This window comes from Phoxinus phoxinus (assembly GCF_949152265.1).
Source record: "Phoxinus phoxinus genome assembly, chromosome: 22".
Classification (NCBI taxonomy): domain Eukaryota; kingdom Metazoa; phylum Chordata; class Actinopteri; order Cypriniformes; family Leuciscidae; genus Phoxinus; species Phoxinus phoxinus.
In genome coordinates, this window is record NC_136897.1 from 15,485,573 (window position 1) to 15,502,656 (window position 17,084).

The 17,084-nt window shown below is 39.3% G+C and overlaps 1 protein-coding gene across 11 annotated transcripts in view; it reads left to right on the forward strand.

Annotated features, from left to right (window-relative positions):
* magi1b (membrane associated guanylate kinase, WW and PDZ domain containing 1b) overlaps window positions 1–14,627 on the forward strand; it is a 127,853-nt gene extending 113,226 nt beyond the window's left edge. For 5 of the 11 annotated variants that reach the window (XM_079596809.1, XM_079596812.1, XM_079596813.1 and 2 more), the window contains 7 exons: window positions 1,471–1,773; window positions 4,460–4,663; window positions 7,625–7,718; window positions 8,223–8,310; window positions 8,733–8,876; window positions 9,628–9,766; window positions 12,798–14,627. In XM_079596809.1, the coding sequence (XP_079452935.1) occupies window positions 1,471–1,773; window positions 4,460–4,663; window positions 7,625–7,718; window positions 8,223–8,310; window positions 8,733–8,876; window positions 9,628–9,766; window positions 12,798–13,966 (2,141 nt within the window). In that variant the 3' untranslated portion in view covers window positions 13,967–14,627. Of the gene's footprint in view, window positions 1–1,470; window positions 1,774–4,459; window positions 4,664–7,624; window positions 7,719–8,222; window positions 8,311–8,732; window positions 8,877–9,627; window positions 11,221–12,797 lie in introns of those variants that run through there. The other 6 variants (XM_079596814.1, XM_079596816.1, XM_079596817.1 and 3 more) reach the window with 2 other exon arrangements.
* Window positions 14,628–17,084: the final 2,457 nt, after the last annotated feature.

Below are 17,084 nucleotides of genomic sequence, written 5' to 3' on the forward strand. Positions count from 1 at the left end.
GAACGTGGAGAAAAAGAAAACTTTGGGTTGATTTGGATCATGCATTTGAACTGTAGATGTCACTTACATTTGCAAAGTTTAAACCAGTATTCTTGCATGTAATCTAACCATACATTCCTTATAAAGTTACTGACTAACTATTTGTTCCTTTATTTTGTTTTATATACTACTGTTCAAAAGTTTGTTCACTTATGTTCACCAAAGCTGCATTCATGTGATCAAAAATACAGTAAAACGGTAGTATTGTGAATCATTATTACAATTTAAAATACATTTTCTATTTTAATATATTTAAATAAAAAAAAAAATTCAGCATTTTCAGCATCATTACTCCAGTCTTCAGTGTCACACGATCCTTAAGAAATCATTCTGATATGCTGATTTGCTGCTCAAGAAACATTTCGTATTATTATTAGTATGAAATAGAAATCCTTTGTAACATTCTTCGCGACTAACAGTATATGTATTAAAAAACAACATTGTACATTTTATGTATTAATAATTCAGTCCTTATTAATAATAAGTTATGCAGTATTTCATGACCAGAAAAGATCATCTGTACCTGAAGTATAGCACAGTATCATATGTCATTCATATCAGTATTGTGTGTTAATTCCAGAGGAAGTGTTAACTACAGCTTACATGTTGCACTCTACATCCCTTACGTAATGACCAGCATGACTAGTGGAATTGTCAATTATGCAGGATTTTGCGGCCTGATTATCCATTCCTATCAGACAGACTTTATTTAAATGAGAGTTCATGGCACATGTTAATGAGGGTACGCCTGCTGACTCCGGCTAATTCATCTATGCGGGGCTCTGAGTCCCATATGTCAGGTTTCAAAGTATAAGTCAACCTTGTTCACTTATCCAGGATCACCTACCTAAATACAAGAGCGGAGCAAAGATATGTTATACATCCAGGGAAATTTAGCTTTTATCTAATTACATATCCTAACTACTGAAGCTTGTTTTCCGCCATGGAAAAAAAATGAAATAAGATAATTGCAACTTTTTAGCTCACAGTTCGCAATTGCGAGTTTATACATCACAATTCAGACTTTAAAACTCCAATTCGCACTTTATATCTCACAATTAGAAAAAAAAGTCAATTGCGAGAAATTAAGTCAGAATTGTGAGATATAAACTCGTGATTGCGAGAAAAAAAGCCTGAATTGTTAGTTTATATTCAGATTTTCTCACAATTGTGAGATGTAAACTAGCAATTACCATTATAGATCTCACAATTGCAAGAAAAAAAGTCGCAATTACCTTTTTAAACAAAAATGTAAGTGCCAAAAGTTTCCATATTTAACCAACTCATGTCGTTCAGAAGCATGTTTGGTGCATAGATTATAAACGTGATTGAGTTCCAGCCTTTGCCTGTCCTGAAGTGGTTTCTCCTTGACTTGCAGAACATAAATCTCTCAGAGCTTCCTAACCCTCCCCCAACCCTCTTCCTCCTCAGTGGCAAAGGTGGATGGTGAGATGCCTCCTTCTCCAGCCTCTTCTCACCACAGCAGCACACAAGCCCCGTCTCTAACCGAGGAGAAGCGCACGCCACAGGGCAGCCAGAACTCCCTCAACACGGTGAGCTCCGGGTCGGGCTCCACTAGCGGCATCGGCAGCGGAGGTGGAGGCGGCAGCAACAACACGGTGGTCCCCAATGCCATCCAGCCCTACGATGTGGAGATCCAACGAGGAGAGAACGAAGGATTCGGATTTGTTATTGTGTCGTCGGTGTCGAGGCCTGAAGCGGGAACCACTTTCGGTAAGTTTGTTGAATTGTTAAACAGTCATTAATGTATTTAGTTACACTTTATTTTAAGGTGTCCGTGTTACAGTGTAATTATACATTTAAATACTGAGTAATAATAATTAACTACATGTACTTACTTACTATATGGTTCGGGTAGGATTAGGTTTTGGTTGTGTGTTAATTGCATGTAATTGTGCATAATTTACTGTTATTACTATGGTAAATACATGTAACATATGTAACAAGGACACTGTAAAATAAAATGTTACCATGTATTTAAAAAAAAAAAAAAAAAAAAAAATGTATATATATATATATATATTTAATCTGCCTATGATTTTAGTAAAAAAAAATTGCACTATACATCACTTTGGATAAAATTGTCTGCCAAATGCATAAATGGGAACAAGCAATCACATATTTACACATTTGCATATTCACTTCTTTTATATTATAAAAAGAGGAAAGGACTAAGAGATTCACATTCTTCTTGGAGCTTTTTGCCTCTGAATGGTGCTTTGGTTGTGGTTTTGACTTTTTGGTGGGTGTGGGTTCTTCGTATTTTCCTTACGCCAATCTGCATGTTCTGTGATTTTCTTATTTCGAAAGGCAGTGTGTTCGCAATGCCTGCCTGAAGCGGGGTCGATATCCACCCTCTCTTCTTGAGGCTGTGTTTCCGCTCTACTTCCCAAAGCCAGACAAGTCTCCATTACACAACATGGCTGTCGAGTTAGTGTAACAGCATTTACATTGTCCAAATCTCACTATTTAATCTCAGCAGTTGCCAACAGCATTTGCCATCATTATATTTTAACAATTGTAATTGATAGAGAGATCAAGTTAGTAAAAAGGCGAATCAAGTATGACATCCCATGTTTACAGACTCAGATCCTCCTTCACTCTTTAAACTCACAATAGCGCCGTTGGCAGCCTTCACGTAAGTGTACACTGGATCCAGCAGGCTCGGTGATTACTCCACGTGGGAGTTTTGTTCAGAGCGTTATGATGGAAGAGAGGAATGACAGATCCATGTTTGAGAGGAATAAAAGAGAGGGAGCAGTGCTTGGCACTCGTTTACTACAGTAATGAAGCGAGTTCCTGAGCCAAAGTCACTGTGAACGAGAACCTTAGAGCAACCGGAGTTCCAGTCATTAGTATTACAATCAAACTACAAATCCTCTTCATAGCAGTGTGACAAGCGTGACAGGTTCAATTCTACAGTTGTACTAAAAATTCTGCCCAATTCGCTGCACTTAAACGTGCATGATTCGCAAGATAAGACCACAAAAAATTATTTGATATTAAATAATGATTAAACAATAAGGGCTTTCACGCCGGAGGAACCTTTTCATAGTTCCTAGAACTATTAGCGGAAGTACTCGCTTTTTGGTGTGTTCACACCGCAGGAACTGGGAACGATTTTAGCTCTAGGAACTAAATAGCTCCTCCTTCAGAGTAGGGTCTAAACCATCTCTATAGGAACTAACAGTGACATAAATGTACACTGACTGACCGCAACACAATATCGAAAAAACCCGGCATTTTTTTAAAAGCTGTGTAAAGACAGATTATAGCCTATATATTTATTCCATGAATTTACTCTACGAACATGGAAAACGGTGACAGGTGGACCCCTCAACCTTTACACTAAGGAGAAATTCCAACGCAACTTTGAGGGGACCAAGCGAAACATGATTAAGTATTTCTGCTCAGCTAGCGATATTGGGCATCAACTATAAAAACGCAGTATTCGAGTAAAAATATCGTCTCTAGACCTTGCTTTTTTTGCCATTCCACTGGCCTGCATCTAACGTTTCCATTCTGTGTGAATGGCACATTAAGCTATTTTGGTTGCCATAAGTATACATATAACCTAGCAGATGAGACCTGAGACATCACATCTGTCTCTGTGCCAGCACTAAAAATTAAACATTCAAAGAAACGAGTCAGCGAGGTTTGCAGTGTTTTTTTTTTGTTTTTTTTGGCATCAGAAAACTAGCCAATCAGAAATGTGTTGTCTGACTGGAAAACATTTTATGCATTTGCGAACCTTGGAAGGCGGGTTTTTGAATGGAGGGCATGTGGTTGAGTTCAGAAAAATGGCAGAAATTAGCAAAACTGCTAACGGCACCTTTGGGGTGCACTGCAGTAAGTAAACCACAAAAGGCAAATTTGAATAATCCTAATCCAGTCATTTTTCATAATTCATCACACAGGCAGAGTTATAGTACAATGCGGTTCTCTTAGGGAATTTCAAGAGTTTACACCTTTTTTTTGCATAATGAATAATTCAAAAGCGGTGGTGATTTATTCAAAGGATCTGAAGAGCGCTACAGAAATGATGCTCAGGGTGATCTAGCATGCATCCGAAAGTCTTTAATATCGCCAAATTCAGCAGATTCACTATGTGCTATTGACCCCCACCCCCATACCTTTGCTGTCCATTCAATAACATGCTTTTATCTGTCACAAGTTTCTTTTGAGGTGTATTTTGCTTGCAGGGCACAATCTGTGGGCATTCTATGAAAATGTTGGCACTTTAGCTTGGTGGCTTGGTGTATTAACCCCTACACATTCTCTCTTTCTCTTTTCTCTCTTTCTGTTTCTCTTTCTCCATCCCCACCAAAAAATAAAATAAAAAACAAACATAACCATCTTAATTCAAAATCATACATGCTCAATCACTGTTGGCCAAAAGTTGGAAACGCATGTGTGGCAATGCCTCATAAAATAGGTCGCATCATCGAGGGAAGCCCGGCCGACCGCTGCGGGAAACTAAAAGTTGGAGACCGGATCCTGGCTGTAAACGCCTGCTCCATCACCAATAAGTCCCACTCGGATATCGTCAACCTGATCAAAGAGGCTGGAAACACGGTGACGCTGCGGATCATTCCAGGAGACGGTCAGTTTCTCTCTCTCTCTCTCATTATCTTTCCCTTCGCTCAACAGCATAGCTGAGATGAGAACATATTGGACATGTGGGTGTGCGCAATATGTGTAATAGCACGGCATCTCAGCATACTGCTCTCGCGAGCCTCACAGTAATAATGTAGACGGTACATTCAGCATTATTAGAAGAAGAAGAATGAACAGGAACCTGTGAGGGGAGCAACACAGTGAATATGCAACATGCTTTTATAACCTTAGAGGCAGAACGCCTTCGTATTGTGCTGTTGTTTGACAGATGGCACACCAGCAAAGTTGGTTGCGGAACAAAGACACAGCCGTGCGTAAGCGTCATGCACATTTCAATGTTTCCCCTGAGATTTTAGTAGTGACACCATTGGTTGCACTTGCAGCAGGATCTACTGGATGTGCTGCAGACTTTATTAAATAATAAACATCAAAATAGCCAAACATTCAGATTACTCTGAACTTCTCAAAAACCAATATACGTTGACGATAACGGACGGAGAACCACTGAAAATAAGGGCTGTAAATACACAGGGAAACACTAGGGACTTAGCTAGATAATTAACAAGACACAGGTGAGACGCATGAGGGCAAATCGAAAACCATGGCAACAGAAGAGCGTAAACAAAGAAAACACGGGAAACTGAACTGAGAACTGATCAAAACTAACTCAAAGTCCAACTGAAGCAAAACATAGACCAGACGTGACGAGTAGCAAGTGTTTTTTTTATACAACTTTTAAGAAAATTACATCTTTGGAATTTAAGTCAGAACTGAAGAGTAAGGATTGTTTTAGGAACGTATTTTATTTGCGAGAAAAATGTTTGTTTATATATTTGTTTATAGAAAAATATATATTCATAGAATATAAAATGTATTTATGTATAGAATTAGTTTTTTTCGCTTTTAATGCTAAACAAAAACTCTTCCTTTGACCTATATCTAAGTACTAATTAGTTGTACTAAGTGTTTTATTTTCTTTGATTAAGTCTCATCTCACCTAGGGCACCAAGTGAGCCAGAACTGACACTGGTTCCCCCTCAAAAACGTGAGTTTTGGCCAATGGTGTATTAGCTCATGGTATATGCGTGCATGCATGTGCCAGTGTGTCTGTTCACAATACATTACTGAGTGTTTTCCTCAGAGGGAAGGCGGCATGCAATAATAAGAAAGTGAAGTTTCCAGTGAAGTTTCGGCTCTACTGTAATATGTGATGCCAAATACACTGGAGTCCGTCTGAGTTCTTCATTCTCTTTAATCGGAGAGCGCTGGCATACTATGGGAATTTCCAAAATTGACAGAATGTGGATGTGTACGTCTGGTTGTGTTTACAGGAGGGCGAAGACGGTTCGTTGTGGGCAGTTTTCTTTTTTGCTTCCCCGAATGTTACTTGACTGCAGTTACTAGACTATAGTCTTTTGGTTTCTTACTGGTTTCTGCGCTTAATTTATGCATCATTTATAATTTATGCATTTCTTGTGCTTTCTGAGTGGAGAAAAGAGGAAGGGGAAAAAAACAACAAGATAAAACCATGAGATGAGGAAAGAGAGAGAACGCCAAGTCTGTTCCCAGCAGAGTGATGGGGAAAGGCTATTTTAAGACGGTGGGATTCACGGGCTGTGCACTCATCAAAGTCCCCTCTCGCCCCCACAGTGACTGCCCAGTGGGGCGGAATTAAAGCAGCTTTGAGCGCAAGCAACAGCAGCCCGCGTTTCATTGGGCACAGCCGATTTAAGAGTTGGGCCGATGGAGTCAAAGCAAACGATCCAAGATCAATTAAACTAGTACAGTGGTTCACCCACAAATGAATAAAAAAAGTTTTGAAGAATGTTTAAGCTGCTTTTTTCCTTTCTTTCTTCAGTCTTCAGTCTCACATGATTCTTCAGAAATCATAATAATATGCGGTATGGTGCTCAAGATATTTATTATAACCAATTTTGATAACTTTTGTGGTGTTTTATATTTTTGTGGAAACATTTAGGGTAAGTATGATTTTTATTTTAAAGGACGCATTAATTTGATCAAAAGCGACAGTAAAGACATTTATAATGTTACAAAAGATTTGTATTTCAAATAAATGCTGTTTTAAACTTTCAATTAATCAAATAATCATGAGAAAAAATGATCATGCTTTCCACAAAATCAAAATGAGAACCATTATTAGTAAGTAAGCACCAACAGTAAATTATAATCAGAAAATCAGCATATTAAAATGATTGCTGAAGGATTATGTGACACTGAAGCTGAAAATGCAGCTTTGCCAGTTATTTTGAATTGTAATAATATCTTATCAAATAAATGCAGCCTTGGTGAGCATAAGAGACTTCTTTCAAAAACATTAGAAAATCATTATTATTCCAAACTTTTGACCGGTAGTGTATGAGATATGACTTGTGCAATACTTTCTAAGACCAAAAATGTTGTCATTATCTTCTTTATTAGGTTTTACAATTTTATTCAAACTCGCAAACTCTAACCACAGCATGAACACTATTCAGGATATCATAATTTACTGTATGTCCCATTGAAAGAATAAAATCATACAGGTTTGGAACTGCATGCAAGTAAATAAATGATACAGAATATCCATTTTTGGGTGAACTATCCCTTCAACACACGCTGTTATAATTGTCAATGCGAGGGTAGATTGTGATATGAGATTACACACAAAAGAGGTAAATTGGGTGTTCGGCTTTGCATGGTATTCAGTCATTAGGCTGTAATGTAATCTGTGAGGAGAAAGCTACAGCCAGAATGATAAATGTGCCGGTGTTCCTGCTGCCCAGCTGGAGTGCGCTTGCACAGTGCACTAGTGCTAATGTTTTGTTGTATGGAAAATGGGTCTCTGATACTTGGTCCACAGGGTACGCTTACACACTGCACATGCATTATGGGTAATAATGTGGAGGCTTCTGTATCTTCCTTACCGTTTCTGATGTTCCTCCCGCAGAGTCCTCCAATGCATCACTGCTGACCAACGCTGAGAAGATTGCAACCATAACTACCACACACAACCCTCAACAGCAAACTGCACCTGAGCCAAGGTACATGCCACACACCTGAACTTAATAACAAACCGCCATTTTGAGTTGGATTAAAAGAGGCATTTGGAGTAATTTAAGTTGTATAATATTCTTGATGGTTGCTCGTTATTTATAAAAGAAAAGTTCATCAGGCCACTCCATTAAAAATGTCATTCGGCTCCAAAAAGTATTTGAACACTTAAGTCACGTTTAAAAATTATGGTGATAATAAATTAAAGGTTGGTATCAGCGCTTTTATGAAAGCGAACTAGTTTTAGGGTCTTTTTATTTTTATTTTTATTTTTTAAAGAATTAATACTTTTATTCTGCAATGATGCATTGAATTAACTGTTTTCGACATTGAATTAACTGTTTTCGACATTGAATTAACTGTTTTCGACATGGAGTAATGATGCTTTGCCATCACAGTTAGCTTAAGAGTGTCCAAAGGCTTTTTGGGGCTGCGATGTATCAGTGTTCATTATTTTACAAAACGTTTGTCTTTTTTTCATTTTTTTTTTTCAGAAACAACACCAAACCAAAACAGGAGTCTTATGAGTTCAAAGCCCCACAAGCTCCGCCCCCTCCAGCTCCGACACAACCTTCAAATCAGGTACATCGCTCCCTCCATTCCCTACACTGCCGTCTCCTTCAGATGTTCTGCCCTCTGAGAGAAGGCATGCCAGTAGTTTGATGAACTGTCAAAAACAAAGAGACCGCAAAATGTTTGAACCACCAAAGCAAATTTGTGACTAATTTTACACTAGAGATTCTCTTATTCTGTGTTTGTATGGTGCCATTTCGGACTTTGAATGTGTTCGTTGGTGCCTCGTGATGGACCTTTCCGCCTACCTAAAATACCATCAGAGCCAGATCAATAAGCTATTCTACTGATGATGCTACTATCAAATACATGTTAGTTTCCTGCTGGTGGCTTATGTTCCCTTTGTTGAAATGGGAGAAAATGATGAAAAAAAGCACAATTATAGATTCATCACTGACCTTGGTGTGTGTGTGTGTGTGTTTGTGTTTTAGGATGCTGAATTCTACTCTGTTGATCTGGAGAGGGACAATAAAGGCTTTGGCTTCAGCCTTCGAGGGGGTCGAGAGTACAACATGGACCTGTATGTGCTGAGACTAGCAGAGGACGGAGCAGCCGTGAGAAACGGGAAGATGAGGGTGCGTGCAGATAACCCTGAACATGAATCAGAAAACACATATTAGGATTTAATCATGAATTAGAATCAGAATCAGAATCTAAATATGAGTGATCTGAACTTAGATTCGATCTGAAGTTTGATTGCACACAATGCCTTGTCAACAACAAATAATATATCAAGCAGTGTCTTTTTATTACTTTCTAAAACTTTTATTTTGCTCCTCTAACTATGCACGATAATACAGTTAGTTGCATTTGATTTAATTTACCATTGCTTCCACAGTTAGAACCACCCACAACAACATCTGTTAGCATCTGTATAACACATTGTCCGACTCAGGATCCAGTCTTGCATCAGACTAGCACTTTTTATTTCTATCCCCATTGTCATCTTAGAAGTGAAGTTGAAATGTGGCTTTTTAAAGTAAATGAGCAATGGAGAGATTAACTGTCCATTAGCATCAAAGCAAACAAATGAATTGCACAGACGCTGTACTAAGCTCTGCAAGTTAGATGAGAGGAGAGCAACACATAGCGACTCTGTGAAGCGCAGCGAGTTGTCAGCCGAAGACCCACTTATGTGGAGACGGTATTCCCTTGATGGTAAGCGCTGACAGATAACCAGAGGCAGAGAGGAAAAATAGAACAAAGGAAATTCTACCTTCCTCTTCATCTTTAGTTTCTATATGCATGACGATGTTTACTGGATGTCACAGCTAAATAAAGGTGCCATTGCCTTACTTTTAACCTCTCTTCATCGTTTCTTCATAGGTTGGAGATGAGATCCTGGAGATCAATGGGGAGAGCACCAAGGGCATGAAGCACGCCCGTGCCATTGAACTGATCAAAAGCGGTGGCCGAAAAGTCCACCTGGTCCTAAGGAGGGGGGACGGCTCGGTGCCTGAATATGGTGGGTCAATCTACGAGAACATCCCCTTCTCCCCTGTCTTCACACCTTGAGGAGTTTCCCCCGCGGGGGTCGACAACACCACCACCTCTTCTTTTCTGCGCACTCTGACCTCCTGCTGGGTGATGGGCCTTCCTCTTGCTGCTGTTGCCCCCCTTGCCTCCGTGCACTGGGCTAGCCTAGGGGACTATGGGATATGTGGCTTTTGGGTGGTGGTTGTGGCACATGCTTTTCGTAATACTTCACAAGAATTAAAAACAAGCAAAAGCGAGGAGGCAGAAATATTAACGTTTCTAAAACTGGATATACGTTTATTGTTTTTCAGAGAGAAAAAAAAAATATGATAAACTCCTTCATGCCCTCCATTGAGGTGGCATGACCATGTCAGTGAGTTGTAACATATTTATGATATTTATTGAAGGTGAATGTAAGCTACTGAGAAGGGTCTTTAAAGAGACTCCATGACTACAAACGCATTCTGGTATCATTAGCCGTTTCGGTGAAAACTCACAATACTGTATTCCACATATTCACCGATCGTTTTGCACGTTGTACATGTCAACTGCTTCTTTGCAAACTTTGCAGATGGTTCCTAAACTCCACATTCCATTATCAACATTTTTTTTGTGTATCTAACGGATTGTTATCGGACGTTACATCCTTTCGTTTACAGACAGAAAGCAACTCACTTATTGAGCATAATGTCAGTGCCGCATGATGTCAGTGAATATCTAAATGTTTTTTTGTTTTTTTTGTCAATTTCCATAATATTTATGGAAAATTCATGTACTAATTTGCCACAGTTATTTTTATGTTTTTTTTGTTTTCGGTCTTGACCATTTAAAGATGCTCATTCATGTATTTTGTCGAGTTCAGAATGTGATATAATGTGTCCTTTCCTGCACCAACATGATATCTCTGTGAGGTTGTATATTTTTATACCATTTTGTACTTGTTTTTCTCATTTTTCTCTTCCGTGTCTCACCACTTTTGTTTTCTTTCTGTTTGCAATGTAAACTGCTTCATATGGTGTGTGTGTGTTTGTGCACATAAGCTTGTTACGGCATCCACATCTCACTGTCTTTGGATTGATTTTGCAGCTGGGCGAGGATGTGTGTGTGCGTGCGTGCGTGCGTGTGTGTGCGTGTGTGCGTTTGGCTCCGGCTCTCTCTGTTACTGTTGATTTTTCACTCAAGGGTGGGGGCGTTTTATGGACAATCTCTATCTTTGACTAATTGATAAAATAAACACTGTTTCCATTGCAAAAGAGCATAACTCTCTCACGACTGTTGTTTCAGGGATCTAAATACTCTGCTTCTCTCTCTTCTTTTTTATCTACTCTTTTCTGTTGTTCTGGGCTCTTCCTTCCACCCATAGCGATGGTTGCTCCCCAAGCCGCTGCTTGTATGAGATCTGAAAAGACAGGAGAGCCTGCTTTCTACCAAAATCAGACCACGGTTTGTAGATCCCGTGTTCCGTCTCATCACATCTCTGGCAGTTTTCTGTGCTGTGGCTTCCACTCAACTGTACTGTCCCTTGCAAGTTCATTTACACAAGAATGCATTGCCAGTGCTGTGGCCATTCCTGACATTGTGACCTGAATGAGTGGGTTCATTCTTGCATTTAGGTTTGCCGACATCACCACAGACAAAATGTAAACCTCATCAATGAATGCATTTTTTGTTATTACTGGGTGTTTTTTGTTTTTTTTGTCATGCGTTTCTTTTTTTTTTTGTCAACGTTTGCCACCCACCAAAGCCATTGCCCGGTACAGGTAAATTTTCTTTGACTCTTTGGATCCTTGTCTATCTTAGGCATGTAGAAAATATGTAGCTCGAAAGCGCTCCTACATGTAGAATCTTAGTTTTAAACGGCTTCAGAAAAGAGTCGTGGGAACAAAAATTTGTGCCTGCAAGTTTTGCCTCAGGTTTGTTACATCCATTTTTTTCTAATCGTATAGACGTGTCTATCAAAACCAGTCCGTTATGTTGGGAGTTAAATAATTAAAAATCAATTTGAACAGAAGCAGCAAATGCATGAGTTTGTGTCAGATGAGACTCATCATCTGCATCAACACTAAAACTTTTCTTAATTGTTTCTTCAGAGTAGAGACAAAATCACCAAGTACGTTAACATGCGCAAATACAACAGGCTTTTGCATAGCCGAGTTCCAGTCATCATCTGTCTGTCCAAGGATACATGGCAAAGCATAATCAAATATTTAGAAAAAAAGTCCACGCATCGCTTCTGTCTTACAATGCAGAGGCCAATTGTAGTAACCGCTTGTAGATTAACATGTACACATTCTGGGCACAGCTGAACTATAATCGCATATTTCGGTGTGTTCGTCTGACTTCACAAGACTAAAGGCTGGAATACACTGCACAACTTTTTAAACTCTGAACAGATTTTATGCACAAGGCATCATTTTCTAATTGCCAACTGTGAAAATGGGCATCACACATTAAATGCCTGAAGTTCACACTAACAGACTTTCTTGTCATTCCAAACAAAACAAATCCGTGCGGATACATGCTCCTTGTTGCTAGGAGATGCATGACAAATGAAAACAGTATGTGTTCTAAAATCGGCTCAAAATATCAAATGCTGTATGTTTGATTTCCTACGACTGGAATTAATCATAGTCTGAAGCTATCGAATCAGACTCTGTGCCCATCATACACTACACGAGTTTCTGTGAAGTCCAACTGACCAAAATATACAGACTGGCTCTTACTTTCGGTGACAAGCATTGCCTCCAGACTGCAAATCTGGGCAAAAGTCATGTAGTGGATTCCAGCCTTGATTATTGTTTTAGTTCAACTGATCAAGTGAACTATTGTTTTAGTTCAAACTTTTAAAGTGCATGTAAACGTGCTTAATGGGGACACTGTTGTCTAGTCTTGGTAACAGCCAAACCAATATCAGCGTTTCATGGAAATATAGTAAGGATAAAGACACATTCACAATCCATCACTTTACATGATACTTGTTCAAATAACTGAATTTACCCATAATTACTCATATTTTACAGACGGCATCAACGACGGCAACGGCCTCAGCGCCGGTGCACAAACTGTTTCGGAAGTGAACGCAGCTCCTCCCGAAAGTCGGCCCCACCTACCATCGGAGTCCAGCTATCCACCAGACCTTCACAAATCATCACGTAATGACGACAGGAGGGGGCAGGAGTCTGGCCAACGGGAGCACGGCCACCGGTCAAATCACCGTCACAACAACCACAGATACCGCTCCCCCGAAAAGAAAAGCAGGAGCAAGGGTCACGGAAAGGACAGCGGAATTTCAAAGCCTCACAAGAGGAAGGGCGACAAGAAGAGGTCCAGCACGGATGACTCACAGCATCATCACCACCACCATCGCAGCCACAACCAAAACCACCATCACCACCGGAAGCACCGCTCCCCAGACAGGCGCAGAGCTCGGAGCGCCGAAAACACCTTGGACAGTCGATACAACCAGAGACAAGGCCGCTCGCCAGATAGACGGCATCATCGCGACTCTTCCCCTCGCAGACACAGTTCACCTCAGCGTTCACCCCAACGATCTGGTCATCGCCACAGTTCTCCTTACCGCCGTAGATCTCCCTACCGCTCCCCTCAACGCTCCAGATACCAGTCTCCTTCAAGACGCCCTTCAGATAAACCCTACAACGATGAGTTCGACGATGTGCTGGATGTGACCTTAAAGGAACCTCTTCCTCCGAAGCCTCCATCGCGCTCCGAGAGCATTCCACTTTTGGCGACTACCCTGGACCGGCTCAGTCTGGGTAACACCCTACAGAGAGAGCCACCCAGCTACCTTGATTCCTACCGCGATTCGACCCTTCTCCGTGGGGCTTCTCGTGACAGCACCTTTCCCCGCGTTCGGACGCCCAACTCGGTTTCAGCCTTCCAGAACTACAACTCTTTATTGAGGGGCCGTTCCCCTGTGAGAAGTGGGGGCAGACAGGATGGAGACCGTAGAGTCGAGTCACCAGTTTCATACTCGTACCGGACGAGGAGTCTAAGTCGAGACCTGTCTCCCATCGGAGGGTACCGCGATGAGGAGGAGGAGGAAGAGGACGGCTCTCAGCTGAGTGGGTATTATAGCACGCTCAGATCCAATTACACTAGAGCTAACAACAACGTACCTGAGCCGAGGAGGAAGGCCTACAAAGAGAGCTCCAAAGACCTCAGCATCTGATGGGTCGACTAGGAAGGACACCATACCCAGAGCCCACTGTCCACACGAGCCTTCATCCAAGGACTGCGCAGACCCTGGATACTAAATTATTGATTTGAAAACTGGTGTTTTCTCATGGTTGAACATCTTTACAACTCTCAACAGCAGAAGAATGATTTATTTTATTTCCATCGAAGTGTCATTTTGGTTTCTTTTATGACCCTTTTTATAAACCTGCTAGCAGTTCTACAGAGTTTGACAACTATGTATAAAGAAAACGATTATGTGCCTAACAGTACCATTCTTGGTGTTTTCTTTTTCTTTTTCTTTTGTTTTGTTTTACAAAGGACAGCCTTTTGGACTACTGTCCGCTTCTGAAACCTTCTGTTACAGAGAGCCCTCTCATGCACCGAGCAGCTCAGTCAATGTGGTGCTCAGACATATACTGTGCATGTCTTTACACTTTCAATGTCTTTTCTCTCTTTTATTTTCTTTCTCTTCCCCAGTGCCACTGTTTTTTAGACATTTGACCAGAGTATAGCACAAGCCTGCATTCGTTTGTATATTTTTGACAGTTTGCAGTATGTGTACATTCAGAGGTGATCATTTTAAAAGAATAAAGGGATAATGAAATAAAACTATGATGATAATGTTCAAAAAATAAAAACAGTATATATACACATTTTGATGGTCTTTCTTATATTTGTCATGCTCACAAAGAGGAAAGGGGCTAGTTAGCTGATCGAGCGGAGGATAACTTGGACTGTGAAATGTATTCAAGATGGATGCGTGTGGGAGGTATAGAGATGGCGTTTAACTGCACTGGGTTCTTTAACACTTTGCCAACATGTCTGGAAAATAAAGAGGAGGAGAGAACAAAGACTTCTTTATCTTCTTGGCAGTTCAAAAGGTGAAGGAAAAGAGATTCAATACACTACCCACGGAGTCGACAGCTTTTAAAAAATCCAGTGAGAACGACTCCTCTTGGGTTATCAGATGAATAAGAGTTTGAGCGTTCCTCACTGGCTTAAAGAGAATGATGTGAATGCTTAAAAAGAGAAGCGCATCAGGTGTACTTTCTCTACTACAGCCCTGGATAGGCTGGTTAGGGATAAGAGGGAATTAGTATGTCCTAACTTGATCATAAAAATTACAGATCCAGAAAAAGTATTTTGAAAACCTTTGTCTTTTTACTAAACTTTCAGTTAATTTAAGTTTGTCCAACAAAATCTAGGCCTTCAAACTATTTAGTTAATGCTGGCACAGTATAGCTTAATATTTACAAGGTAGAAATCATGATTTTACCAGATGAAAAGATGACTGTGCAGAAGAACAATGTGTGATTGAGAGTTCTCCAATATCTGGCACAAGACAAAAGTGTTTGATTCATTCCTGGAATGACATAGTGTTAGTTGAGCTACCTGGTGTGTTATTTTGACCTCATTTTAGTCCCACTGCTGCATCCAAGAATAGAAGGCCTACATTTTGGAGAATGAAAAAAGAATTGGAGTGACGTAAGCTACAGACACTGTTGCTTTCCAGCCGTGCAAAGTATGCTGACTTCCCAACATCTCGATCCAAGCAAAGAAATCGGTCTGTCTGCACTGTAAATGATTTCTTTAGTATTTTAGTACATTTTAAAGTAAAAACCTGGCTATTTAAGTAATTTCAACTTAAATTACATTACAATTATTTTAAAAATTAAAACAGTTACCTAATTTTAATAAGTTGATGTAAAAATATGTTATAACTTATTGCTCATGTCATTTTTTACAATCTGTCTATCCATCCATCTATATATGCTAGAATTTCCTTCTCTTCCTTTTATGCAGGTTTGAATTTGTACTCTGTTGTTCATCAGGGGGAGGGTAGGAGGTTTCTGGGTTGCTATAGTTACCTCAAGGTCATTTTTACAGAGTTTCATAGACATTTGTTTGCAGAGAGCATGGCTCAAAAACCATATAACGGTGATACAAAAAATGATCATGGAAACATTGATTGGATTTTAAATGTTTAATTTTCCATGCTCACATTCATGACAGAAAATGCATGCATTTGTTTATAGTTGACTTGGCAGTCAATGTCATTGTGTCAATGGTGCCTTGATCATTGTTTGGTTAAGTATAAGTAATACATTAAGTATAAAACCAACATTGCCAGTTATATTTAATAAGAACGGGATTCTTTAACTCCTTAAGTGTCACCGGCCCACCGGTGGGCCCAAATTCATTACATATTTAAAATAGTAATATCCTATACTAAACCTAAACTAATATTGACAAACTATATATCATTTGAAAGCTTACAATCTCTAGTTTTCATATTTGGTGACTGATTTTCAAAATATATTACAGAGGAGCTGTAATTTATCAATTTGCAACAATAATATTTTCATACTCCTAAGGTGTTCAGTCCTTTATTTTGAAATAGTGATGAACATGAAAAATCATGAAAAAAATGGTAGAAACCTCAGTTTGTTTTCATGCCAAGAGTTCAAAAGATAGCATTTGTTCAATTATTTTAGAAAAAAAGGTCTGAAAATGTTTTAGAAATAAAGAAAAACCATATATGGAAAATACAGGCGCCCTTATATGGGCAGTAATGTCAACTAGTGAAAAAGTGTGGTACTGCGCCCAAACAAAATCTTACTGAAAGCTAATTTTTTGAGATATCAACCTAAAATTTAAAACACAACTTGTTCAGATTTTTGGCTTTGATTTTTGTGCAGTTTTAGAGTCACCAGGGTTTTGAAAAAATATATTTTATATAAAATATGAATAATTAATTTTTTATTTTTTTTATTTTCATAAACTCAAACTTCTATAACTTTTGTTCTGTTACACTTTCTTAATTTATTTAACTTCTACAAAAATCTGCCAATTTTCTTCTTTAAAACAAGACCAATCTTACATCCATATTCCAAAGCATTCTTGAGTTACAAACATTTAAGTTCGGAAAGTGCATTTTCATGTATTTTCAAAAAAAGGGGGGTGACACTTAAAGGGTTAATTCATTCTCTGAAAACCTTTGTATTAATCTTGATCCTGTTTAGCACACATTGTTTTGCAGCTGGTAAAAGATAACATTGTGAATTAATGTTTGCAGTGATCAGTACAGATGATATTTGCATTTACTTGAT